Consider the following 27,541-nt stretch of genomic DNA (forward strand, 5'->3'; position numbering starts at 1 on the left):
AAACCACTGCTTTTTGTGAATAACGAATGTCCAACAGAACTCCCACCAACCTCACAGTCCCAGACATCTGCATTACTGTGGGTAGTCACTCAAATGTAGCTGGAGGAGGCTTTACCAGAAAAGTTAATTGCCCCAAACTTTCCTCTTGGAATTAGAGTTGAGTTTTTGTTGGTTTGTTTTTTAATGTGCCCAATTAATCTTTTATTGGTGTCGGACAAATGTTGAGACTAACAAGAAGATTTTGGATAAGTGGATAACAATCTCTCACCCTACATCCCTCCTTCATGGGGGAATGTAAGTGTGGATTGACCCAAAGCAGGAACTCTAGGGGTGAAGCAAGGACTCAGCTCTGCCTTTTCATCAGCTCTGATCATCCATTAGAGATGTCCACCCTGGGAAACATGGGAAAAATTTCACACCACCCAAAGCCCTGCACTGATTCCACCACAAGCTCCCAGTGGGGTCTGGTCCTCGTATGTCAACACAGCAAGATAGCTTTGCATGAGGACAGTTTCCTTCCCACCAGACCTTGGAGTCATCCCAGGAACAACTGTCTAACCCTGGGCACGTGCCACCCAGCAGCACTTCTGAATATGCCACTGAGGAGAGAGATGAAATAAACACCTACTCAAACCCATACATCTTTCTTAAATTAGCCATAACTAATTTCTTTCATGCTGATTTTTATTTCTAAAGCTGTGATTTCCAAAGCCATAAACTTTGGGTCTGAATGAAATTAAGAAGGGTTTGAGGGCTGGGCGCGGTGGCTCATGCCTGTAATCCCATCACTTTGGGAGGCTGAGGCAGTGGATTACCTGAGGTCAGAAGTTCAAGGCCAGCCTGATCAACATGGTGAAACCCTGTCTCTACTAAAATTCCAAAACAATTAGCCAGGCATGGTGGTGGGTACCTGTAATCGTAGCTGCTTGGGAGGCTGAGGCAGGAAAATCCCTTGAACCCGGGAGGCAGAGGTTGTGGTGAGCCAAGATAGCACCACTGCACTCCAGTCTGGCCAACAGAGCAAGACTCCCTCTCAAAAAGAAAAAGATAAATGGGTTAGAAATACAGCTAGACACTAATTCAGACCCTCTCCTTCTCATACTTTCCATCAAACCCATTTTTCTTTCTCAGGGATTCTTTTTTTTCAATTGCTGTTAAATATATATAATATAAAATCTACCATTTTAACCATGTTAAAATGTATACTTCAGTGGTACATTCACATCGCTATGCACCCATCTCCTCCATCCATCTCCAGATCCTTCCTACTTTCCAAACTGAAACTCTGTCCCCATTAAAACTAACTCCCCATTCCCCCAGCCCCTGCACCCACCATTCTACTTCCTGTCTCTGTGAATTTGACTACCCTGGGGACCTCATGTCAGTGGAATCACGCAGTATTTGTCCTTTTGTGACTGGCTTATTTCACTTATCATAATGTCTTACGGGTTCATCCATGTTGTAGCCTGTGACAGAACTTCCTTCTCTTTTAAAGCCAGATGATATTCCATTATATAGACAGGCAACATTTTGTTTACCCATTTATCCGTCAATGGAATCTTGGATGGCGCCTACCTTTTGGCCATTGTAAATGATGCTGCTGTGCACATGAGCGTACAAATATCTGTTCGAGTCTCTGCTTTCACTTCTTTTAAGTCTATGCCTAGCAGTGGAATTGCTGGATCAAGTGGTAATTCTATGTTTAATCTTTTGAGGAACTGTCATAACATTTATAAGGAGCTCTTAATATTTCCAGAAACCATCCCAAATAGTGGATGAGCCAAGAAGACAAAGTCATTTCAATGCCATTTTGACACTCAAGAAATTAGGCCTTAAAATGCTTAATGTACAAAAGAACAAGCAATATACACTTGTCTCTCTTCAATGGAAATAGAGTTATTTCTGTGTGAGAGTCTGTGACTACCTTCTGTGGAAGTGGCTGGAGAGTATACCTGGCTTACAAAGTCTGTTTTGAATGGCCTGTCATAAAATTTGCATTTGGGGACTCTGGTGTGGCACTTCAAAAGGTCAGCCACCATTCCCTGGAATACCATGTGATTGGAGAAGCAGATTGTTTTCTTCCTCGTGGAATAATTGTCCTGTCCTCCCTGGTGTGCTTTCTACAATGATCAGGGTCCACTGTGCATGAGAGGCCAGAGGATCTGGTTCTGGGCCATGGACTAGATTCCTGACATTGGGCATTTACTGTTTCTGAGTTCCTTCCTTCCTTCCTTCCTTCCTTCCTACTTTCTTCCTTTCCCCTTCCTTCCTGTCTCCCAGGCTGGAGTGCAGTGGTGCGCTCTCGGCTCACTGCAACCTCTGTCTCCTGGGTTCAAGCACTTCTCCTCCCTCAGCCTTCTGAGTAGCTGGGACTACAGGCACGTGCTACCATGCTTAGCTAATTTTTTGTGTTTTTAGTAAAGACGGTTTCACCGCGTTAGCCACGATGGTCTTGAAATCCTGACCTGACCCGCCCTCCTCGGCCTCCCAAAGTGCTGGGATTACAGACGTGAGCTACCGCACCTGGCCTGTTTCTTTATGAGTAAAATGAATAAGCTTGCATGTGAAGACAACCCCAAGTCTCTTCCAGCTCTAAGTTCCCACAGTGCACGGCGGCCCAGATGATCACTGCAGGAATAGGAAAAACCATCATCAATTTTGTTGTGTGGGAGTGTCTGTGCCTAAACAGTGAGAACGAAAATACAATCTATTCATTGAAAAGGTCTTAAGAGCTCAGTAGATTTTGCCAAATTCAATCCATGGTATACATTACACCTACTACCTTTTCCGATTTCTTTTCTCTCTTTTCCGTACAAGTAATCACTCTTTCTCAGGTCTGGGGATAGTCCAGTGAACTTTAGACAGAGTCTTCAAGGTCTTTCCTGGGGCCAGACTCTTGCGGCACCAGCTCTGTTTAATGTAACTTCACAAAACTGCTCCACAGCCTGACCTCCTGGAAGGGTGTTCTCCTGCTTTCCCAGATGACCAGAAGGACTTCCTCAGTACCTACTCCGAACTCTGCTTTTTTTTTTTTTGGTCCAGACAGAAACATAAAAAGAGAGGTGCAGCATTCCAAGATGCAGGGAGCGCAAAGGACTGGGAATGTCAGGAGACCATGCTTAGCCATTTAGCCATTCAGGAAAGCACTGAGGAACCGTGCTACTGAAAGGAGAATGAGAGCTGAGCCCCAGGGGAGGCATCTGCAGTCTCCCAGGAGAAATTTCTCACATGCACTGACTCAAGAAAACGTGACGTATAATCATGAAAGACATATATTATACACACCATGGCTGATTCCTATGAAAGAGGAAAACAACCAGGCAAATCTATCTGGGAAGCACAATTATAATATTTATTCACTTGAGTAAGACTCTATCCTTTGATTTAACACATGGAGTGAGGACATAAGACTCAGGACTGGGATGAGAAATGTAAGATGCATGAATTTCAGAAATAAAAATAAAATGAAAATATTTATTTGCTTATGGTTCAATTACATGGAACAGAAGCATAAGCAGAAATCAAATGGTCAAACTTATAAAATCTGCTCTTCTTTCTGAACAGTGATCAATGGCCTCACTGAAAGGACTCAGGGCTTGGATGTCTCTGTGGGGTAGTTTATTCTAGCACTTGGGTGTGTTTTGTCTTGGCAACACGGACCAAGGCACCAGAATAGCACACAGCAGCTGAATGCCATCTCGAATTTTCTGATTTCACTCACAGGCTTTCAGTCTTTTCCATTATCTTTTTTTATTTTGAAATCCTCATTATGTGTTTGCTATATGAAAGCACACCAAAACGTAGCATGACATGGTCCCTCCCTTGAAAGCAGAATGACACATGGGGAAGGAAAAACATGATCCAAGGGCTGGGAGATGGTGAAGAAAGTGCTGAGTGTGGACCAAGGTCATCACCTGCCTCTGTAGCTCCCCTGGCAGGACTGGACATGTAGGAGGCACCCCCACAGTCAGTATTTATTTGGTGTTCTAGTTTGGAATAATAGTGTGATTCCATTCAAGGGAAAGGAACAAAATCAGATCCCAGTTGTAACACTCATTGCAGCATTTTCCTTGAGTCTGGGGCAGGTGTGTCCAGCGATTCTGCTTGGAGAAGGGGAAGATCCCACAGATGAGCTTCTCCACAGGGTGAGAGTTGAGCACCCAGCATGGTGTCTGCACAGAGGATGACAAAAATCTTGAATGAATGAATGGAGTTGAATAAGCAAACCTAGGACAGGGTGTGGAAGGTGAACTCATGGTTCATAAAGTCAGATACTTTGGCATTAGTGAGGTAGGCATGCGTATGTGAGTATTCACACGCAGTTGTTTCTGTACTTGTATGAGAGTTACTAATGTTGATCTAGTTGACATTGTTTAGTTCCTAGCATAAATAAAGTATCATGACATTGTTTAAGGGAAGAAAATTTACTTTGTAATTCTGTGGTGTTGAAAGTAGGGAAAGAAATATGTTGCCTTTTAAATACACAGCAGTGCTCTCATGGAGATCGTATGGAAATGACAGCGGTGTTGTGTCCGGAAAGCAAAAGCAAAACAAAAACGAGAAAAAAATGAAACCAACAGAACTTGGGCACTTAAAAAATCCATTTCCTAATGGAGTAAACAGATATCGCACTGCAAGTTACAATTTTCAACATCGTTTACCCTACACCTCCACCATTCGGAGAGGCAGCTCTAATAAATGAGATGCAGTGATGACCTTTACCGGCTCCACCGATAGCTATAAATTGAGCTGAACATTCGCATCAGCTAACAGGACAGAACTCATTACTGACTGAAGATTGCTACGATGCCTTTGACTGAGATGTGTACCATTAAAATGAATGCTCCTTCACTCGTAAAAACAATGTCTTGTACCGCAGAAGACCTGATATGCCATTCATTGATTTTTGTGGATGACTACAAGAACAACCCGTAAAGATTAGCTGAGTCTTACTGTGTGTTAGTTAAATTATGATGCAGATCAATTTGTTCTTTTTTGAGAGAGGTGATTTGTTGTTTCTTAAATTAGAACCTTTGTCGATGGCATGCATGGAATATAATTGTCAGATTTACAGTCCTGATGATTCAAGCTTAGATAAACACTTGTTCCAAATACATTAAAGTAAAACTTATATCCATTAAACTAAGTCAGGATTTTGAATTTTTAAAGCTTTGGGTACATAGAAAAATTTGGTTTTGCCGATTTTTTTGGCAAAATGACTCTGACTTTGAGAACAAACCAGTGTTCATGCCCAGGTGACATCACTTGTCCTGCTGTGATTATTAAAGCAGCCCCTTGCACTGCCAAGTGTCCTAGTCCAGATGATGAATTGCACAGTCTTATTGGAAGTATGTGAAATGGGAGGACTGTAGCCATACTTGATCTCTAGGATACACTTTTATCAGGCCCTACAGGTAAAGTATTCCCATAGGCCTTGTGGATTTTCACAGGAAGGCCTAAGTTACTCAGATGTCTGGGAGCTGTCCCTGGTTGGTTTCTGCTAATAACATTAGTAGGCCTTACGCTTCATACTTAGCAGGACCTAATAGGTGAACCCAGATATGGTTCTAATGTCATTTAAGTTATTAATTGACATTACTAATATCCCCATTTTTTTTCAGATGGGAGTATCAAGGCACAGAAAAGCCATATAACCTGTCTGAGATTCCACAGTTAATAGCTAGTAAGCATGGGAATTTTCTAGGACTCCAGGTTAGGGAACTACATCAGACATGGGTTCTCATTTCACCAGGAAACAAATGCGAGGACATTCTTACTTCCACTTACTACAATATATTAATGACTAGTGTGTGATGAGAGTTCCACCCACTTGCAGCTTAGAGTGATAACCCGGTTATCCTGCAGCTTTCAGATGATGGGTTCTACCTCTCTAATTGACTAGACTTTCTCTAATAATTCTGGCAAAGCCTTTATGGGTCAAAGTCAGAAGGGAAAGAGTCTCTGGTCAGAGCCAGAGTCATAAGACACAGTGAATGTATACTAATGATGCCACTTGGTAAACTTCCAGCATGTTATGCTGGAGGAGGCTGGGAGGCAGTCTGTCCCTCTGTCTCTCTGTCCTTGGTGGCACAGACAGCCCCCTGGAGCCAGCCAAATTCAGACTCACATTCTGCCTAAGGCAGAGGGACACAGGCAGACACACGCTACCAGGAGACGTCTGCCTTTGACATCCCACGTTTGTGACACATGCCAGATCTTCTCAGAAAGAAACAGCCCACCACAGCCACTGTGCCATCAGGCACTTTGAGGCTCACAGACATAAATGGGCAAGTCGGAAGGAGTAGATGATTCCCTCTAAGAGGACCTGCCTACTTTTCCTGGGAGAGTGAAGAAACCTCTAATCATTGGTTTCTCTGTTTTTCCAACCCAATGAGTAGACAGAATTGTTCCATGTAATGATTTTTCTTCTCTCTGTATAAGACACTGGCCTTCCTGCTGTTTGCATTTTGGATTATTTTGTTTGCTTTTAAGTCAGAAGGACAAGAGTTGTGTATAGACAAGCTTTATCATAGATTCTACCTAAAATTCTTCTGGAATATGATTCAGTTTTTTCCTTTGTAAATAAAATCATAGGTGAATGTGTGGTCAAAAGGTGTAGTTGGTTTTCCCCTTTCAGAGATCTGAGTGGCGCTGGGGGAGGTGGCATCTCATATTTATAAAACATGTTATTTATTTTCTTACTTTCAAAATGCTAAACATAGCTGATCTCAATTAATCAGCACAGTAACCCTTTCAGAAAAATAAGGTATTCTATTACTGAAAATGAAAGACTGCAAGGTAAAGTAACTGCTCTCAAAAAATGCTGCAATGGGATTAGAACCAAATTCTCCTGATTCCAAATCCAGAAGTTACAGTCAGAGTATGATTGTATTTCTTTATTAAGATTAAAGTCAGCTCTCAGCAGCAGAAAGATTAAAATAATACTAGTTTAAGAAAGATGGAAATGTACTTGTCTCTCAAATTTATTTATTTTCCACATATAAGTCCAGAGGTGGAATCTACACTGTGTTTTGCTTTTATCTTCCATTTTCATCTTTTGCTTTTATCTTCCAATATCACCTAAAGGAACAAAATGGCTGCTCTAGCTCCAGCCATCATAAAAGCCTTCCTGGTAGCAGATATGAAAGAGGAGAGGGGACTATCATGCTCTATCCCTTTCAGGACTCTGCTTTAGAGGTTGCACTGCACACTTCTGGCATAGCCAGTCTGTGGCAAAGCCTAAAATAGAGGCCAAATTTCCAGACTTTTGGACCAAGCTCTTTCCAACAATCTGTCCCTTACGCCTGGAGCTTTTCGTCACCGTTGTGTTGATGTAATCTTTGGTCAAGTTTCTGTCTCTCAGCCTATCCATTAGTCTTTGCTAGTAGGAGGTGATTTTTCTCAGGGATGCATAGATAAGGTAAGGTGGAGGCTTGGCTCCATTGGAAATGCTGAAATGAATTTACTGCAAAACTAGTGTTTTCTATGGGAGTGGGATGGGGCAGGAAAATCTATTGCATCTCCACCAGCCAGAATTCACTTGCATCTAGTAAGACCTCCTCACATTTCCATCAGTGTCTACAACTTACAGAGTCACAAAAAGCTCGGAGACAATAGGAACAGACATGAAAATTATCAATAACGCAAAATACAAGTGCCCATATAATGCCTAATATAAGTAGCGTGTACCGGACAATCCCTCGTATTCTACTGAAGAAATAGCCAGTGATCTTTTGGGGGCCCATTTCAAAGTCTTAAATTTTTTTGACACCTTCAGTAATACTTGTTATTGATTTGCTCTAAGTGAGGTTTATTAAATAATAGAATCGTCATATTATAATCCCTTTAGAGATCCTTCAAAAAATCTTAGATTTATGTAACAGCTAATCATAAGAATCCTTAACAGTGTGTATATGCGAAGTCCTTTTGTTCGTTATCAGGAAAGGGCTTGGCTGATAACACATTTCTGAGGATATTCATTCCTGGATAAATTTTTAAGGATTTTTATTCTTTGCTGATCTTTATTTCACCTTCACCCCTCTCAACATTTGAAAGCCTGCTTAACTCTATATTTTCTTTTATGTTAGGTTCAAGTGAAAAAATAATTTGCAAAAACAAATCCTAATTCTACAAATAAATTTTTTTTTCCTTAACCATGTAGCAGGTGGTTGACAATATTAAATATAGAAAGAGGGCCTTTGTTGTTTCAGTGGGATTTCAGTGTATCAAGCTGTTTAAAAGTCTAAACAGGACTCTGTTAAGGCACATAAAAATTGAATAGAAAATAATGGAAATGTAAAAGATTTTAAAAGCTATTTGGGCATAGCATTAATCAAAGACAAATTGGGCAGTCTCAGATCTTATGATTAAAAATTAAGTGAAATTGAAAGCCACCAAAGTCATCTTTGAAATGTAGCTACTTCCCAAATAATTTCCAAGCTGTGATTATTTTTTTGAAAGTACGAAAGTACTTATCTATGTCATTACTGACGTTGTAAAAATAGATATTGTGGTATCATTTTACCGTAGTTTGAAGTCCACAGAATGTAATAACCCTCCTCTCTGTCTATCCACACACGCTTACCCATTTCAGCCCCAGACAATTCTCCACCTTTGTTTCCAAGGTTTAGGGTTTCTAAAGCAAATGCCTCCCAATACCCTCAGACTTACAAAATACAGTACCTGGTTGCATTCTTGAAAGGGGGAAGAAAAACATTACTGTGGTCTTTCTAACTTTTTTTTTTTTTTTTTTGAGACGGAGTCTTACTCTGTCCCCCAGGCTGGAGTGCAGTGGTGCGATCTCGGCTCACTGCAAGCTCCACCTCCCGGATTCACGCCATTCTCCTGTTTCAGCCTCCCGAGTAACTGGGACTACAGGCGCCCACCACCGTGCCCGGCTAATTTTTGTTGTTGTTGTTGTATGTTTAGTAGAGACGGGGTTTCACCGCGTTAGCCAGGATGATCTCAATCTCCTGATCTCATGATCCGCCCGCCTTGGCCTCCCAAAATGCTGGGATTACAAGCGTAAGCCACCATGCCTGGTCTCATTCCTATTCTCAGGATCCTGCAGGAAAATCAGATGTAGTGAACCTCCCAGTCAGGTTATCCCGCCACGTATGTTAAAGTTGCCAGCGTAAGGTGGAATCAAGAGGCCTGCGTGAGGCCCTTGAGCCAGAGGGAGCTAATTAACCAGCCAGCAATTCTAATGTTCACATCTCACTTAGGGTCTTGGAGAAGCTGGGAATTCTCCAGGTCTCGGGAGCACGTCTCACAAATGTCAAGGCTGTACCACCTTGGTTAAGCGCTTACTGGCAGGGCCGCTGAATGCTGTTTGTATTTAGAATGGAAAGAAATATTACTAGAAAACTTGCTCTTTTGAAAGAAACCTTTGTACCTCTTTGGAGCCCACATTGCCTTCCTCTGACAATTTTTGTGAGGTAAACCAGAAAGCAGAAAACCCAGACACGGGGAAAAAAAATTGGAACTCTGTCTCCTCCCTCCAGGCCTAATCCTACGTACTAAACTGCAGCCCCGCTGTAGAGCTTCCCAGCGTCTGCTCAGGAGCCCCCTGAACTGTCTTCACCTGTACAATAAGTGGGTGTTATGGGGATGTGCACCTCTGGCTTCCCACCTTTGCTATCTCCCACTTCCTGCACTTGTTTTACCTAAACACGAGAATAGTTGCTCACAGTTTAGTCTTTCTCAATTCTACCCTCACCCAACGTTCCCCCAAAACCCACCTCTGGGGCGGGGATCGCCTTCCTGATCATCCAGGGAGAAGCATCTAGGCTGTTTTGAGTCACTGCTACTCACTGACCGAGTCATTCCCAAGCGGTGCTTGCACTGTGGACAAGAGCTCCAACCCTATTGTAGGTTTCTAGAAATCAGGGATTATGTGGTCTTATTTTCTGCTCCATTTTTTATGAAATATTTTAAATATTTTCTTGAAAGGGGGAAGGAAAACATTACTGTGGTCTTTCTAACTCGTTCTTTTCTTTTTTTTTGAGACGGAGTCTTACTCTATACTGTACTCTACAGAAAAGTAGAAAACATATTTCAGTGAACACCTATATTACCAGTACAAATACCAATTAATTTCAATGCCTTGGCCATTTTTGTGTCCTCCATCAGTTCTTTTTTTGCTGAAAATATGTAAACATAAATTATACTCTCATTTTCTTTCATCCCTGAATACTAAAACATGCATCTCCAAAGTGTATCTTCCCATACATCCACAGGAACATCATTGTATCTGACAAAAACGACCATAATCCCCAAATATCATTACATTCCCAGGCCATATTCAAATTTCCTTATTCAGTCTCAAAATATTTTCTGTAGCTTTTGTTTTCTTTAAGCCTGGATCAAATTAAAAATCATAATTGTACTTGATTATGTCTTTTACATTTCTCTTAATGGTAGAATGGCTCCTCTTTTTTCTGCGATATATACTATTTCACAATACACCTGGATTAGGCCAGTTGTATTGTAGGCCCTCCTGCATTCCGGACTTGACTGATTGCTTTCTTGTGAGGTGGTTTCACAGGTTTATCTATAATGTCTACTTGTCCCATGATTGGTGATTCGAAGGGGAGATTAATGGGCAAAAGAGGTGACCACCGAATTTCTCTATTATAAACATGTTTTTCCCATTGAGAATGGCGTATTTTCTGTGGGATAATATCCCATTAACTTTTCTCCAAATGAGGTTAGCATCCATCATTGATCCTTACCTGCACCAACTTTGACGACAGGGGCTACAAAGCGGTGATGTTCTAAATTAATCACCTCTTCTACACTTACGAGTTGACAGTCTTCTGAAAGGTGGAACTCTCCTTCATAAACAGGCTATTTGGTGTACCTGAAATACCAACAAAGCAGGCAGCTGAATCCTTGTCTGTTTTTAATTATTAGTTTTCAGATTAAGAAGTTGATATCATAGTTATGTTCAGCTATGGAAAATAAATAGTTTTGTTTTCTTTAATGTTTTGTGAGTATCACTATTGACTTGTGCTTTCTAAAATGTATTCACTGTGTCTTCATCACCGATAGCATTATTCTTTTGGTGTTTGGATTGTCCTAACTTTGACCATGGAGAGCCCCTCCAGAGGGTTATTCTATCCTTGTATCAGTTATCTAATGCCACAGAGTGCTGTGTAATAAACAACCAACAACCTTCCAGAACACATAGAATAAGTCATTTTTCACAAACCTGGCTGTTGGCAGGTGGTAATTAGGGAAATCCACGTATCTCATGGCTGATGTGCTCACATGGCCAGACACCCAGCTGGATGTTGGCTGATCTGGAGTGGCCTCTTCTTGGATGACTGGAGCAACTCAGTTTGTTCTTCATGCCTTTGATCCTTCTCCTGGGCCAGGACACTAGACCAGGCATGTTTGTCTCATGGCAATAGCAGAACCCAAGAGAGAGCAAGTCCACTGTGTAAGAGCTTTTTAAGCACCAGCCCGCCTCTACTTACTGATATTCCATTGCCCAATTCTAGTCCTGTGTCTGAGCCTAGAGTCGTGAGAAAAGGCCCAGAAAAATTAGATGGAAAAGGGTGGGGTGAAGAATTGGAGCCATTTACCATCTACCGTGGTCTTATTGATGTGTCCTTATCAGTCACTTGTCTCCCCCACTGGTCTTTGCTTTCTGGCCAGTAAGATATTTTAGATTTATAATATACTTTGTGTGCCTCAGACCTGGAAACATCCATTTTTTCAAGGATCCCTGGCTCATTTTGGGGAGAATGGTACTCAGAGACAAAAATCTGGGTGTCTAGGATAATCATGCTTCTAGCCCGTTTTCGTGGACAAAACTAGCAAGTGTGTAGTTTTGAACAATAAAGAAACATTGGTTTCTATTGATATTTCTGATGCAAATTCAACATCACAGAGTTTTAAATTTTAACTGAATTTCCTTTGGTTTGTTAAAGACAGGGTCTCACTCTGTTACCCAAGCTGGAGTGTGGTGGCACAATCATAGCTCATTGCAGCCTCAAACTCCTGAGCTCAAGAAATCCTTCCACTTCAGCCTCTTGAGTATCTGGGACTACAGGCAAATACCACCATACCCAGCTAACTTTTAAATTATTTTTTTTGAGGAGACGGAGTCTGGCTATGTTGCCCATCTAATTTTTCAGGCTTTCAAACTCCTGGGCTCAAGCTATTCTCCTACCTTGGCCTCCCAAAGTGCTGGGATGATAGGCATGAACCACTGCACCTGGTCTGAATGTCCATGATTAAAAATGTGGATCTCTTTTCTCTTGTACAGAAAATCTTAGCTCCTAATAACATTAACAGAATTATTTATTTACTTGGAATGATGTCTGAGAGCACAGTGCTGTGATTAACACAGAATGTTACCACAGCTAATATGCAGTAACTGTCATCTGATTATCAGTTTCATTAAAGTCAGAGAACGTGGCTAACACGTGGTGCATACCAGATATCTAGCAGAGCATCCCGTACATTGTAAATATTTTCTAATGCATAAAATGTCTATTGGTTTTGTTGTTTTGTTGTTTTTTTTTTTTGAGTTTTGCTTCTTGTACCTATCATTTCTCTTTTTGGAAACACCTACCTTTTCTAAGCATATTCTCATGCAAATGTGTTACTGATCTACTTTAAGCAGAATGCACATAATTTCTTTTACATTTCCTCACCGTCTCTATGTGTAGTATTTCCTTGATATGCTAAAGGGCTGTGTGCAGTTCTCATAATCCCAAAGAAAACGGTGTAGTTATCATGTTGCGTACTTTTTTTAAATATCATGAGTTTTAACAAAACCTACAAACCAGAAGTGGCTTTGGCATTTCCATGGCATTCAAACTCCTACTTTTTAATCCATTGATTCTGATGACGATTACTGAGGCTTCTGCTACAATATAAGCCTGCATTCTTTTTTAAGGTCTTGTGACATTTGGGTTATGCTGCAATTTGTTTTTAACTATTTAAAGATTTCCTGTTTTGTCCCACAGTGGTTGTCTTCATTATCTTTAAGATAATATCTTTAACAGTGAAGACATTATTGGCAAGAGGAAGGTGTGGAGGTCTGCTCACCACCTTTGGTGTTCTCTTCCATAGCCATGGCCTGAGAAGGGTGATTTTTCCCGGTGAAAGATAGGCTGTGGTGTAAACTAAGACAGTCCAAATGAAACATACTCACTTAATATAACCTCGTAGATAGTGCTGTCCAAAAGAACTTTCTACAGTATTGGAAATATTCTATACCCACAGCATCCAACACAGCACCCACCAGCTATATGTGGTTACTGAGAACTTGAAATGTGTCTAGTATAAATGAGGAGCTAAATTTTTAATGTTATTTAATTTTAATTAATTTTAATATTAATGGAAACATGTGGCTAGAGGCTACATATTAGCAGTACAGTTCTAGATTATAAATATGGTCCAACTAAAATATTTGCATTTGACTCATGTTTCCTGAAAGAAACTGGCAGCAGGAATTAATGTCAGCTTTCTAATCATTTTTGATTCTTCTTATAACTTGCCATACACACCTTATTGCTTAAGAGCCAAAGGAAAAATCACTGTTCATGAGAGGCAGTGTATCTACATCTGGAGTGAAGACCTTCATTTGGCTGCTGTGAGTTCATAGGCTCCCAGCTCCTGACTTTGCAGCATAAAATTTCAGAATTGGAGCTTGTGGCCCAGTGATTATTGGAGAAACATGGTGAAAGCACAATCGCTAATAGCCTGCAACCAAAATATCAGATTAATTCTATAAACACAAATTACTGCAGAAGCCCAAAAGGGATGAAATGAAAGACAGGTGCAACAGACCTTTATTTACGTTATAGCTGCATGATGTTTTTAAAACTTCTTGAACTGTAAATGTTAATAGAAAATGTTAAAGTAGAAAGAATAGTAAATAAACCTCCAAATCTGTTTGTTTTTTAAGTATCATTTTAAGTTCAAGAACTTATGCATAGTCGATGAGCTTCAATCTTTTGCAGTTATTAGTTTTATCAATGCTCCAATTGTTTTATTCTTGGCCAGCGGGAGCCTCTCCAAGATGGCTTCTGAGTCATTTTGACATGGTCCTAATAAACTTTGACCTTTGGGCTCGGATATTGCCTATCACAGACATGGAATTAGCCATTTACAGAGAGAATCTGGGTTTCATTTAGTGGGAAATGGTATTTCTAGACTGCAGTGTGGGTACTGGAGATTACAGATTAATATTTTATGACCATAATATTGATGTTGACTGTCTTAAGATATGTGTATATTGTGTGCTATTTGTTATCAGAACATACATAAATACAAGTAAATTATAGATAGAAATAAAATAAATAATAGAACACTGTTTCTATTGCTAGTTATTTAAAATTAAAAGAAGATGATAGGAGAAAAATTAAACTTACTACATTCATTGTATATACTCTTTGTTTCAGAAATTAAAATCTATTACTATGTAAGGATTCTTTGTGATATTTATACAATCAGGGATTAATGTACTCTTCAAAACCAAACAGCTTATATAAATTACACTTAGTAATGAGATTTGTTAGCTCAATTGTTAATGAATCTACAGTACCATAAGATGCCATAACATTATTTAAATTTTTAACATATGCATGGCCTTCAAAAGCCTTTTTAAAAATGCATTATTGTCAAGCAAAAGTAAACAACATATAAAATCAGCTGATCTATGATACTATGAGTAAATAACTGGCATTTTATCTAATTGTTGAGAGAGTTAGAAAAAATAATTTGTTATTGTTATATCAGTTTGAAAAAAACAAAACAAAACAAAAAAGGAATCATCTTCCTAGTCCTAGCTACCAATGCAATTTTTTTTCCATTTCTGTAATATTTTCAGCTTGAAGAATTGCATAGGTACACAGGAAAATGAGATGAGTGGCATATTTTAAATGCAAAGCACTAGATATATTGCACATGAAAAGTAACTAGCAATTGGTGGTGCTGTAAGCTTTCCTTTTGGAAATTTTCTCCTAGGAATCTGACATTGTATGTTTCTTAGAACTCCCATTGAGCATGGCTTTTCAACTTTATCTCCCTATCCATATAGCATTAAAATGCACTCTACACTCCCCTATGTAACATCTTATTGCTTTGCAATTATAAGGATAAAATAACGATAATTGAATCTCATAAAGAGGCACAAAAGGTATAATTTGACAAAAAAGAAACACCATGCCTATGCCTCCGTCCTTACTCCACCTCTGTCATGGCCTCCTCATTCTAGAGCAGTTACTCTTACACTAGTGGTTCTCATCATTGTTTTGTATGTAAGGTGGATATTTGGTGAATTAGAATTATGATAGTATTAATTGGCTCAATTCCTCATACATATATTTTGCATCTAACTTTGTACCAGTCATTATGCTGGGTATTAGAGATAGAAAATCAGGAAGGTGTGGCCTTCTCTGGTGAATCATGTACTCTAGTGCAGAAGACAGAGAGTTATTACAAACAAATAACTCTATCATGCTGTGATGAGTATAAAATAGAATGAATGAAGTATGGACTGAAAGCAGCGAGAGATTAATTCTGCCTGGAAAAGGCATGAAAACTGTAGAAGGGAGTTGGCCTTTATGCAGATCCCAGGAAGATCTTACCTGGCCATAGTGGGAGAAGGACATTACAGGTGCAGGGAGCAGTGTGAGGGAGTGCAGAGGATTGGGAGACATGGTGGTGCTCCAGATGCTTTGTTGGGGTGATAGGCATTCAAATGGGAAGAGGGGCCAAGGCCAGGATCGGAAGGACCTTAAATGTCAGGCTAGGAAACTTGACTAAAATAGTTTCTGCCAAAGGGATAAAAAGGAGTTTTAAAAGAGATATGGCTTTGTCTGCACAGAGAATGGAAATAAGGAGAGAGACCCATGAGGAGGCTGCTGGAGTAGTCTATGGTGAAGGTGATGACAATCAGAACCAAGGCAGAAACATTGGAAATGAAGAAGACAGGTGATTTGAGAGGGCTTCAAGAGGAAGAATGGGCAAGTTAGGAAATAATCCAAAGAGGGGATCCCCAGTTACTGCCTTCCCACATTGCTGAATGACCTGTGAATCGTATCTGTGGCAGGGAATCAAGGCAGGTCAGCTAAAGAGCGTAAACATCTTCACTAACAACACTAACAACAAAGCTGCTACCCAAGAAACAAACTTGGCTGTGTAAGCCTAGCAAAGAAAATTGCCTGCTAGAACAGAGGAAATCACATTTATCGGGAGATAATATCAAAACCCAGAATGTCCAGAAATTAATATCCATAATGTCTAGGATATAATCCAAAATTACTTAAGATACAAATAACCAAGAAAGTGGAACACATGCTCAAAATAAAAGAAAGCTAATCATTTGACCTGGAAATGGAACAGATTTCTGGAACTGACAAAGATTTTTTGAAAGCTATTATAACTATCCTCAACAAATTAACATAAGCCTGTTTTGCAATGAATGAAAATCTCAGCAGAGAAATAGAAAATCTCAGCAGAAAACATAAAGGAACCAAATGGGGACTTATAAATAGAACAATAAAAATTCTGAAATTAAAAAATTCACTGGATGGACTTGATAATTTAATTACCATGACTTAGGAAAGATTAAATGATAGATCAATATCCAAGGTGAGGCTGGGAGTGGTGGTTCATGCCTATAATCCCAGCACTTTGGGAGGCCAAGGCAGGTGGATCACTTGAGATCAGGAGTTTGAGACCAGCCTGGCCAACATAGTGAAACCCTGTCTCTACTACAAATACGAAAATTAGCTGGGCGTGGTGGCACATATCTGTGGTCCCAGCTACATGGGAGGCTAAGGCAGGAGAATCGCTTGGACCTGAGAGGCAGAGGCTGCAGTGAGCAGAAATCACACCACTGCACTCAGCCAGGGTGTCAGAGTGAGATTCTGTCTCAAAAGAAAAAAAAAAAAGAAAAAGAAAAAAAAGAAGGAAATTATTCAAAATGAACAGGGAGAAAATTTGTTTTTAGTGAACAGAGCATCAGAGACCTGTGAAGTGATATCCATCTGCCCAATTTATGTGTAATTAAAATTTCTAGGAGAGAAAATGGATAAAGACGTAGAAAAACAATTTGTCAAATTAACAGCTAAAAATGTGATGAAAGACATACCTTGGCAAATACAAGATGCTCAGTGAACATCAAACAAAATAAACACAAAACAGCTCAATCTAAAGCACATCACATCATTAGAGGAATGCAAATCAAAACCATAATGAGACACCATCTCATGCCAGTTATCCCAGAACTTGAAAAAAAAAAAGTCAAGAAACAACAGATGTTGGCAAGGTTGCAGAGAAAATGTAGCACTTTTACACCTTGGTGGGAATGTAAATTAGTTCAACCATTATGGAAGACAGTGTGGCGATTCCTCAAGATCTAGAAGCAGAAATACCATTTAACCTTGCAGTCCCATTACTGGGTATACACATGAAGGAATATAAATATTTCTAGTATAAAGATATGTACACATGTATGTTCATTGCAGCACTGTTCACAATAGCAAAGACATGGAATCAACCCTAATGTCCATCAATGATAGACTGGATCAAGAAAATATGGTACATATACACTATGGAATACTATACTATGCAGCCACAAAAAGGAACGAGATCATGTTTTCTTCAGGGACATGAATGGAGCTGAAAGCCATTGTCCTCAGCAAACCAACACAGGAACAGAAAACCAAACACCGCATGTTCTCACTTATAAGTGAGAAGTGAACAATGAGAACATATGGACACATTGCAGGGAACAACACACACTGGGGCCTATTGAGGGGAGGCGTTGAGGGAGGGAGAATATCAGGAAGAATAGCTAATGGATGCTGGGCTTTATACCTAGATGATGGGTCGATCTCTGCAGCAAACCACCTTTATACCTAGGTGATAGGTTGATCTGTGCAGCAAACCAGATTTACCTATGTAACAAACCTGCACATCCTGCACATGTACCCCAGAATTTAAAATAAAAGTTGAAGGAAAAAAGAGACCAAAAGAATAAAAGCACATAACAGTCAACTTCAAAAGCCAAAGGCAGCATGTAAATCTTAAAGGCACCAAAAGAAAAATAATACATTCTGGGAAATAATTCAATTAATGGTTGACTTCTCATTAAAAACCATGGTGACCAGAAGAGAGTGGAACAGAGTTTCAAAATGCTGAAAGGCAAAAAACAAAACAAAAAACCCTATAAACTGGAAATCTATATTCACAGAAAATATTCTTCAAGAATAAAGGTTAAATGACATTTTCAGATAAAACAAATATAAAATAATGTGTTTTGCCAGCAGACCCATGCAAAAAGAAATCCTAAGGGAATTTCATCACGGAGGAAAATGATATACAATGGAAACTCAAATCTTGATAAAGAATAAAAAACATCAGAAATGGACAATTGTGGATAAATGCAAAAGACATTTTTTTCTTTTTGACTTTTTAATTTTAACTTCTTTATAAACCATGTTGTGTCATAAACTAAAACTATAACATTGTCTTCTGTAATACGTAAATTATGTTGATGTAATACACGTAACAAGTATAATTGCATGGAAGTGGACACGGACCTGAAAGCTTAACAGGTTTCTATAGTTAACAAGAAGTGGTACATTATTAACTGCTTCTGGACTTTGAAAATTTAATGGTATATATTATAACTTCTAAGACAACCACAAAAAAAGCTAATGCAAAGAAATGCAACTAAAATAGGAAAATTAAAATTCTAAAGATATTTAAACAATAAAATGAAAGCCAAATAATGAGAGAGAAACAAGACAGAGGAGACACTTAGAAAACAAACAAACAAATGATAAACCCAAACCCAGCCATATAAATGGTTTTCTTATATGTGCATATGGTATATTTAAAGGTTAGACTATATTATTATCCATAAAAATGACATAATAGGTTTCAAAAGACTGAAATATATACAGAGTATTCTTTGATCCAGTGGATTTAAATTTTAAAAATCTATAACAATAAGATGGTCAGATAAACTTTAAATATTTGGAAATTAACAGATTTCAAAATACCTACTGGGCATATGAGACATTTGAGGGAAAATTGGAAATAATTTGAACTGAATAATAATGTAATTGAGCATATCAAAATTTGTGAGACGTCACTAGTGCTATACACACAGGAAAAATTTTAGCTTTAATAGTTTAACTAGAAAGGAAAAAAAAAATCAAACCAAAGACCTAGGCTTTCATCTTAACAAGCTAGAAGAAAAGAAGTAAATTAAAAGTGAAGCAAAAAGAAGGAAGGAATAACAAAGAAAAGAAAATAACTTTCTGAAGTAGAATACAGAAATAATACACATGATAATGCCAAGAGCTTGTTCTTTGAAAGGTCAATAAAATTGATAAATATCCAGTTTGGTCAAGAAAAAAAGAAGACACAAATGACCAATTCAGGAAATAAAGTAGGGAGATAAATGCAGATACTACTATCCTACTAAAGCATAACCTGTTATCTTACTAAAAAGATAATACGTTATTAATTAATAGAAAATGCATGCATATTTTTTAAATTAATAAATATTTTTAAATAAATAATTTATTTTTAAAATAAAACAAAATTTATACTGATGGGGTTCAGGATATACTACCGAAAAATATGGCACCTTGGCAGTGGAGGAAATAGCAGAAACAAAGGTCTCTCTGCCCTTCCTCCACACTTCTCCCCTAAAGCAGGTCATGCAAGAATCCTCTGACTTTCTTCTGAAGAAGGTTACAAGACTTTCATTCTAGAAGTGTCCTTCTTGTACTCAGAAGAAAGGAATTTCCTTATTTCACAAGACACAGGGACACAAAGAAGAATGTCAACCAACAGGCCTTGCTAAGTTCCCCATTTATTACCATTAGATCACATCACCTTTCTTCAATTATACTTCTCCATAAATGTCCACCATTCATCAAACCAAAGCATAAAAATACACAGGTTTCCTTGTTTCTTTGGATGTTCCTGTCTGAAGTTTCCCATATCACATAAAACTTATGTTACATAAATGTGTATGTTTTTCTCGTGTTGATGTGTCTTTTGTTGTAGGTGCCTCAGCCATGACCCTGATGGTGAATGAGAAAAGATCTTTTCTCTCCTACAATACCAATACATTTTACAAGCTAGATGACATGGACAAATCATCAAATGACTCCTATTTTCAACACTGACCTAAGAAGAAATAGGAAACTGAAGCAGCTCTATTTCGGTTAAAGAACTTGCATCTGTAATTTAAAGCCTTCTCACAAAGAAAACTTCATGCCCACTTGGCTTCATTAATTAATTCTATCAAATATTTAAGGCAAAAATAATAAAAATCCAACATAAATTTTTTCAGAAAATAGAATAGAATGGAACACTTCCCAACTTATTTTATGAAGCAGAAATACTCTCACTCTAAAACCAGATAAAGAAATCACAAGAAAAAAAAGAATTAAGACCAATATCCTTCATGATCATGAGGCAAAAATGCCTGGCAAAATATTAACACATAAAAATCAACAATAGGCCTGGCATGGTGCCTCACACCTCTAATTCCAGCACTTTGAGAGGCTGAGGCAGAAGAATTGCTTGAGCCCAGAGGTCTGAAACCAGCCTGAATAACAAACTAAGACTTAATCTCTACAAGAATTTAAAAAATTAGCCAGGCGTGGTGGCATGCGCCTGTGGTCCCAGCTACTTGGGAGGCTGAGTTGGGAGGATTTCTTGGGTCCAGGAGTTCATGGATGCAGTAAGCCATGATCATGCCACTGCACTTCAGCCTAGGTAACAGAGCAAGACCCTGTCTCAAAAAAAAAAACATCAATACTATATAAAACATGGTAATATATCATGACCAATGGGTTTATCTTAGGAATGCAAATTTGGTTTAACATCTGAAAATCAATGAACATAGCTCACTGTATTAATGACAATAAAAGAGAAACCTCATAAGATAATTGCAATAGCTGCACAAAAAGCATTTTATAATAATCAATGTTTTATGATAAAATCTTTCAACATCCTAAGACTAGAAGGGAACTTCCTCACTTATTAATGTCATTTATGAAAAAAAAAATTACACCTAAGTTATATTCAATGATGAAAAGTTCAATGCTTTCTGCCTAACATTGGGAACAATGAAAAGATGTGTTCTAATGCTGATTTTATTTAGCATTGTAATAAAGGTCCTGGTTAGTGCAGTAAAGCCAAAAAATAAATAAAAGGTACACAGATTTGAAAGGAAGGAGTAGACCTGTCCTTATTTGCATAACATGATTGTGTATGTTAAAACCCTAAGAAGTGTATTTTTTAAGTGAATTAGAACAAAAAAGTGCATTGAGTAAAGTTGCAGGACACAAAATCAATAGACAAAATTAACTTTATTTTTATAATTACAAACTAACAAATAATGAAATTAAACAGTAATACCATTTACAATGAAAAAATATTGGGAAATTTTGGGATTTAATTATTAAAAAGAAATTCAACATCTGTACATGAAAACTACTAAAATTCCAAAATGAAGCCAAGAAAGATCTAAACAATTAGAGATATATACTATGTTCATGGATTGGAATACGCAATATTTTTAAAATGGCTCTTCTCCTTAGACTGAATTATAGATTCAATGTAATACCAATCCTAATCCCAAATACTTGTTTGATGAAATCAACAAGATAATTAAAAAATTTATATTGAAATACAAAGGACCTAAACTATCCAACACAATTTTGAAAAAGTAAAACAAAGTTTGAGGTCTTATACTACTTGATTTCAAGACTTACTCTAAAGTTACAGTAATCAACACAGTGTGGCATTGGCATAAGAATAGACACAGATAAATGGAATGGGATAGAAAATCCAGAAAAAGAAATCTACACATACATTTTCAATTCATTTTTGACAAAAAAAAAAATGCTGAAGTAATTCAGTGAGAAAAAGACAATCTTTTCAACAATGTACTGGAATAACAAACGAGTTATGTATCTGAAAATAAAGGAACATTGCTGCTTGTCACATATACTGTCTAAAAGATAACTAAAATTTGATCGTAGACCCTAAATGAAAGAGCTAAAATTATTAGAATTCTAAAAGAAAACATGAGATAAAATCTTTGTGACATTGAGGTAGGCAAAAATTTCTCAGGACACTAAAAACATGAATCATGAAAGAAAAATACAAAAAAATAGATTTCATTCACTTTAGTTTTTTTTATTATTATAAAAAAACTATTATTAAGTTCTGGGGTACATGTGCAGAATGTGCAGTTTTGTTACATAGGTATACACATGCCATGGTGGTTTGCTGCACCCATCAACCCATCACCTACATTAGGTATTTTTCCTAATGCTATCCCTCCCCTAGTCCCCCATCCCCCGACAGGCCCCAGTGTTTAAAAAATTAATTGGGAAAAGAATAAGGAAAGCCACACCCTGGTAAAGAATTTTAAAAAATACATCTCAGACAAAGACTCATATCCAGAATGTTTAAAGGACTCAGTAATAAATTGTAAAAAAAAAAAAAAAATTAAAAGTGGACAAAATTTTTCAAGATACTTTGCAAAAAACCTGCAAATCACCCATAATCACATGAAAAGATGTTCATTATTACTATGTATCATCAAAATGCAAATTAGAACCTCAGTGAGATACCACTACACACCTGCTAGAGTGGCTAATGTTTAATAGACTGATTTTGCCAACTGATAGTGAAGAAATGGTGTGCATGTGACTCTTATACAATTGATGGTGGAAATGCAAAATGGTATAGCTACTTTGGAAAATAGTTTGGCAGTTTCCCATAAAGTTAAATGCAAACATACCATATGACCCAACAATATAATAGCTACAACCTGGCAGCAATCTAAATTGTCACTAATGCATGAATTTGAATGCAAAAAAATTGAGGTCTGTCAGTCCTATAGACTACTCCTTTGTAGTATAAGGGAATGAAACATTAATACAAGGAATAACATGGATAAATCTCAAGATCATTATGGTAAGTGAAAGGAGAGAAACACAAAAGACTATGTAATGTGTGATTCTATTTGTAAGAAATTCTAGGAGAGGCAAAACTATATAATGACAAAACAGAGCACTTGTTACCAGGGTCTATTGATGGAATAGATGATCCACAGTAAAGGGGCATAGAGGTCTTTCACATCCCTTGTTAGATTCATTTCTAGATAGGTTATGTTTTGTGTTATTTTTGTCAATGGAAAAATATAAAAACTCATGGAAAGATGCTAAAAAAAAAACCTCAATAAATGGAAAGACAGACCAAGTACGCAGAAGGAAGACTCAGGGTTGTAAAGGTGTCCAGTTTCCTCCAAATGGAACTTTCAATTGAATGAAATCTCAATCAGTTTCCCAGGAGAATTCTTTACTAATTTAACAGGCTGAATGTAATGCATATAAGGCTGAATCTAACACATATAATAAACAGCAAAATCCTAAGGAACACCAAACCCTTCGTGAAGGAAACTCATAAGGGAAAATTTCCAGATAGCAAGATGTACTACAAAGGTACATAATTTCACAGTGTAGTATCAATGCAGGAATGAGTCAACTCATCAGTGGGCACATAAAAAAGTCCCATATGACCCAATGACTGCAGATATTCTTGCTGAAATATTATTGATCACATCACATCTTATAGAGCAAATAATGACCTTCTCAAATTGTACTGCAACAAATAGTTGCAGATATAAACATACAAAATTAGATTCCTACCTCACACCATACATTCATGTCATTTCCCAGTGAATTAAGGCTTTATTTTTTAAAGGAAAAGTCAAAAGTGTTTCAGAAAATATATAGGAGAACATTACTATGACCATGTAATGGGAAAATATTTATTACATATGTCATATCAAACACAAAGGGTAAACATTTTTACTATATTAATAATTTCTGCTTATCAAAATATTTTATATATAAAACGAAAACCACAACTAAGAAACTGCACTTTCAACACATAAAACTAATGAATATTTCATATGGGATGTATAAAAAATCTCTTACAAATCAATTAGATAAAAACATTCCAACAGAAAAAAGTAGGCAAAATAAATAAACCAATGAATTTTATAAAATAAGACAAGAATAGTAAGTAAGGACATAAAGAGACTTTTAAGGTGATTAACGCTCTGATGATGCAAAATAAAATCAGAGATATCATTTTTACACCCATTGTATTGGAAGATAGTAAGAAGTTTGAAAATAGCAAGTTTTAGAGAGGATGTGAGTTATGAGATCTCATTCACTATTGGTGCCTGTTAAAGTGTCATAACCACTTTTGAAAATAACTTGTAAGGTTAAGATTCCCATAACCCAGGCAAAACCCCATCTCTACTAAAAATACAAAAATTAGATCAGCGTGGTGGTGCAAGCTTGTAATCCCAGCTACTGGGAAGGCTGAGGCAAGAGAATCACTTGAACCCAGCAGGCAGAGGTTGCAGTGAGCCGAGATCATGCCATTACACTCCAGCCTGGGCAACAAGAGTGAAACTCCGTCAAAAAAATAAAAAAAGAAAGGAAGGAAAGAAGGAAGGAAGAAAGAAAGAAAAAGAAAAGGGGAGGGGAGAGGAGAGGAGAGGAGAGGAGAGGGAAGAGGAGAGGAAGCAAAAGTCTTGTACATTTTTACCAAAAGATGTAAAGAAGAATATTCATGGTAGAATGGTTTGTAATAACAATAAAACTAGGAATGACTGGTATCCATTGTAATATACACTAGAATCGTGTACATCAGTGAGAACTAAGAGCCAAGACAGCATGGACTATTATATTCACCTTAGAAATATGATATAATATAAATTACTGAGGAACACAGTAAATATCACCTTATTAAGGTCAAATGCAAAAAAAACTAAACAACGTAGTATTTAAAGATACATAAATATGTGATAAAACTGTTAAAAATACTGGAATGATAAAATTCAGGAGAAAAAAAAGTAATCATATGTTCTAATTCTGAAATGGTCTCATTGGTTTCCGTAGAAACAAGCAGGTTTTATGTACCTCAGATGTAGTACGGCATAATCTTTTTTATGTATTTATTTATTTTATTAAGTTCCGGGATACATGTGCAGGATGTGCAGGTTTGTAGCATAGGTAAATGTGTGCCATGGTGGTTTGCTGCACCTATCAACCCATCACCTAGGTATTAAGCCCTGCATGCATTAGCTATTTATCCTGATGCTCTCCCTCCTCCTGACCCCTGCAACAGGCCCCAGTGTATGTCGTTCCCCTCTCTGTGTTTTCATTGTTCAGCTCCCCACTGCATACTCTCAAACAATCATTATGTTTCATGGTGATCAGTAATGTGGGGGCGGGGTAGAAGCAGAGAACTTGGAACTTGTGAGGGGGTGTCAAAGGTAGTAAATCTTCATCCACTGAAGGCAAACTTGATATTTAGAAATTCATTCAAAGTAAAAGCTAATGGACAAAGGGAGATAAGATGACAATCAAATTAAGTAGTAACCTTTTTTGCAACTTATATAACTAACAAACTTAAGTGCTTTCTAAAAAAAAATTCTAAAATTTGCTATATAAGGGCAACTTCACTGAAATGATTGCAGGGTCTTCCATGTGAGTTCTTTTAATGTGAGATAGCTCATTCAATAGCTGCCCCTTGGTGTGTTTGCTTAAGAAACAGAAAAATATGACTCATTTGATTTGTTCATGAAAGTATTACCAGGAAAATAAATGAAAACAATTTCACCTAAACATCTGTTAAGTTTAGCACTGAACCTTTGGATGTAATTTACATAATGCATAAAGTAGATTGATCTAGGACCATGTCGATGATGAAATTTTCATTATATTGATAGACTTTCATTTTCCTCATAAAATCTACACATACTTAAATTATAACAACTCTGCTTTTGAATTAATCCAGTCTGCATAATGTTTTTCAGTCATCAACTATTATAGTGTGAAATGCCTTTACCATCAAACTGGCTCAAGGTTACTGCCTTCACTCAGAAAGATAGTGTTTTCCTTCTCCCCACTGTGGGCCCTGCCTCTCAACCTACAACCCTACATTTCAGAAAGTAGTTTGCCCGTATGAAATTTTCTTACTGTCTTCTAAGGTAGTGGCTGCAAAATGGTACCTATCTCTGATTTTATTTTGCATCATCAGAGTGTTAATGACTTTAAGAGTCTATTCATGTGCTTACTTACTATTTTTGTTTTATAAAATTTCTTGGTGTACGCATGTTCTCACTCATAGGTGGGAATTGAACAATAAGAACACTTGGACACAGGAAGGGGAACATCACACACCAGGGCCTGTTGTACGGTGGGGGGCAGGGGGAGGGATAGCATTAGGAGAAATACCTAATGTAAATGACGAGTTAACGGGCGCAGCACACCGACATGGCACATGTTTACATATGTAACAAACCTGCACATTGTGCACATGTACCCTAGAACTTAAAGTATAATACAAAAAAGAAAAAAAAGGCATAAAAATTCTAGAAGAAAACATTGGAAAGTGTCTTTATCATCTTGGAGGGTCAAAGATCTTTCTAATTATGGTTCAAAGCTAAGATGTCATTAAAGATTGATACATTTGATGAAATAAACATTTTTTTAAATTAAAAAAATTCTTGGTGTATTTATTTTGTCTATTTTTTTCTGTTGGAGTGTTTTTAATCTCATTGATTTTGGGGAGTTTTTTTTTTTATACAACCCTGCCTTTCAGAAATATACCCTTTCATTCCTAGGAGATATATATGTACATGTCCATATGCATACTATTTTGAGTAAGCGTTTTTACTAATTTTCTAAGGGGATGCTTGAAATCTTGGTTGTTCATCTACAAGAGGCCAGACTCAGCATCTATGAGATGTATAGATTCAAAGGTATTCATGGCAGTGAAGCAGCTAATTCCTCCAAGCAAGAGCACCTAGGGGAGCTCGTGGAGCAGATGAAAGCATGTTTTGCAGGATGTGGCTATGGGCCACAAGCATTCTGCATACAGATTTACTCCAAAGTTGGATATAGGAAATTAGTCCCTTTACTAACAGTTGTCTTTGGCTCCTTGGAGTATCTGCTTTCTTAATCTGCTCTTTGTGTCCTGCCCAAGAACATTCTAGCTGTTCCAAAGGTGTGCGCCTGTGCTTTCTATGTCAGTGTGTAAAGTAGGAGAGAAGCATCATGTGAGGCTGGACTAAGAAGAGCTGGGCATATTGCACCATATTGAAAGGGCCGTTTGATGAGTGGGAGCCTATCTTTTTTTCAGAACTAGTGATTTTTCTTTACATAAGCATTCGTCAAAAGTTGAGGTGAGTTCCTTGATGTTTCATGTGGTTTTTTTCTACTTCCTCTCTTACAGATACAGAATTCATCTACAGAGAACAGAAAGGAACAGTGAGACTGTGGAATGTTGAAACAAATACTTCTACTGTCTTAATAGAAGGCAAAAAAATTGTAAGTACTCTCTTTAATGACCGGGATAATTTCAGTTTTTCTTCCTGCAAGTCAATAAAGCAGAAAATGACTTTTGCTTTCAACTTTTAGCATAGCCAAGGAGAAGCAATAAACTTGTAATA

At 37.7% G+C, this 27,541-nt stretch overlaps 1 protein-coding gene across 5 annotated transcripts in view; it reads left to right on the plus strand.

Annotated features, from left to right (window-relative positions):
- Positions 1-27,541, plus strand: part of DPP6 (dipeptidyl peptidase like 6) — a 1,146,878-nt gene that overhangs the window by 769,100 nt on the left and 350,237 nt on the right. For all 5 annotated transcript variants that reach the window (XM_063708874.1, XM_019031374.4, XM_019031375.4 and 2 more), the window contains one exon: positions 27,325-27,419. In XM_063708874.1, the coding sequence (XP_063564944.1) occupies positions 27,325-27,419 (95 nt within the window). The remainder of the gene's footprint in view (positions 1-27,324; positions 27,420-27,541) is intronic.

This window comes from Gorilla gorilla, chromosome 6 (assembly GCF_029281585.2).
Source record: "Gorilla gorilla gorilla isolate KB3781 chromosome 6, NHGRI_mGorGor1-v2.1_pri, whole genome shotgun sequence".
NCBI lineage: Eukaryota > Metazoa > Chordata > Mammalia > Primates > Hominidae > Gorilla > Gorilla gorilla.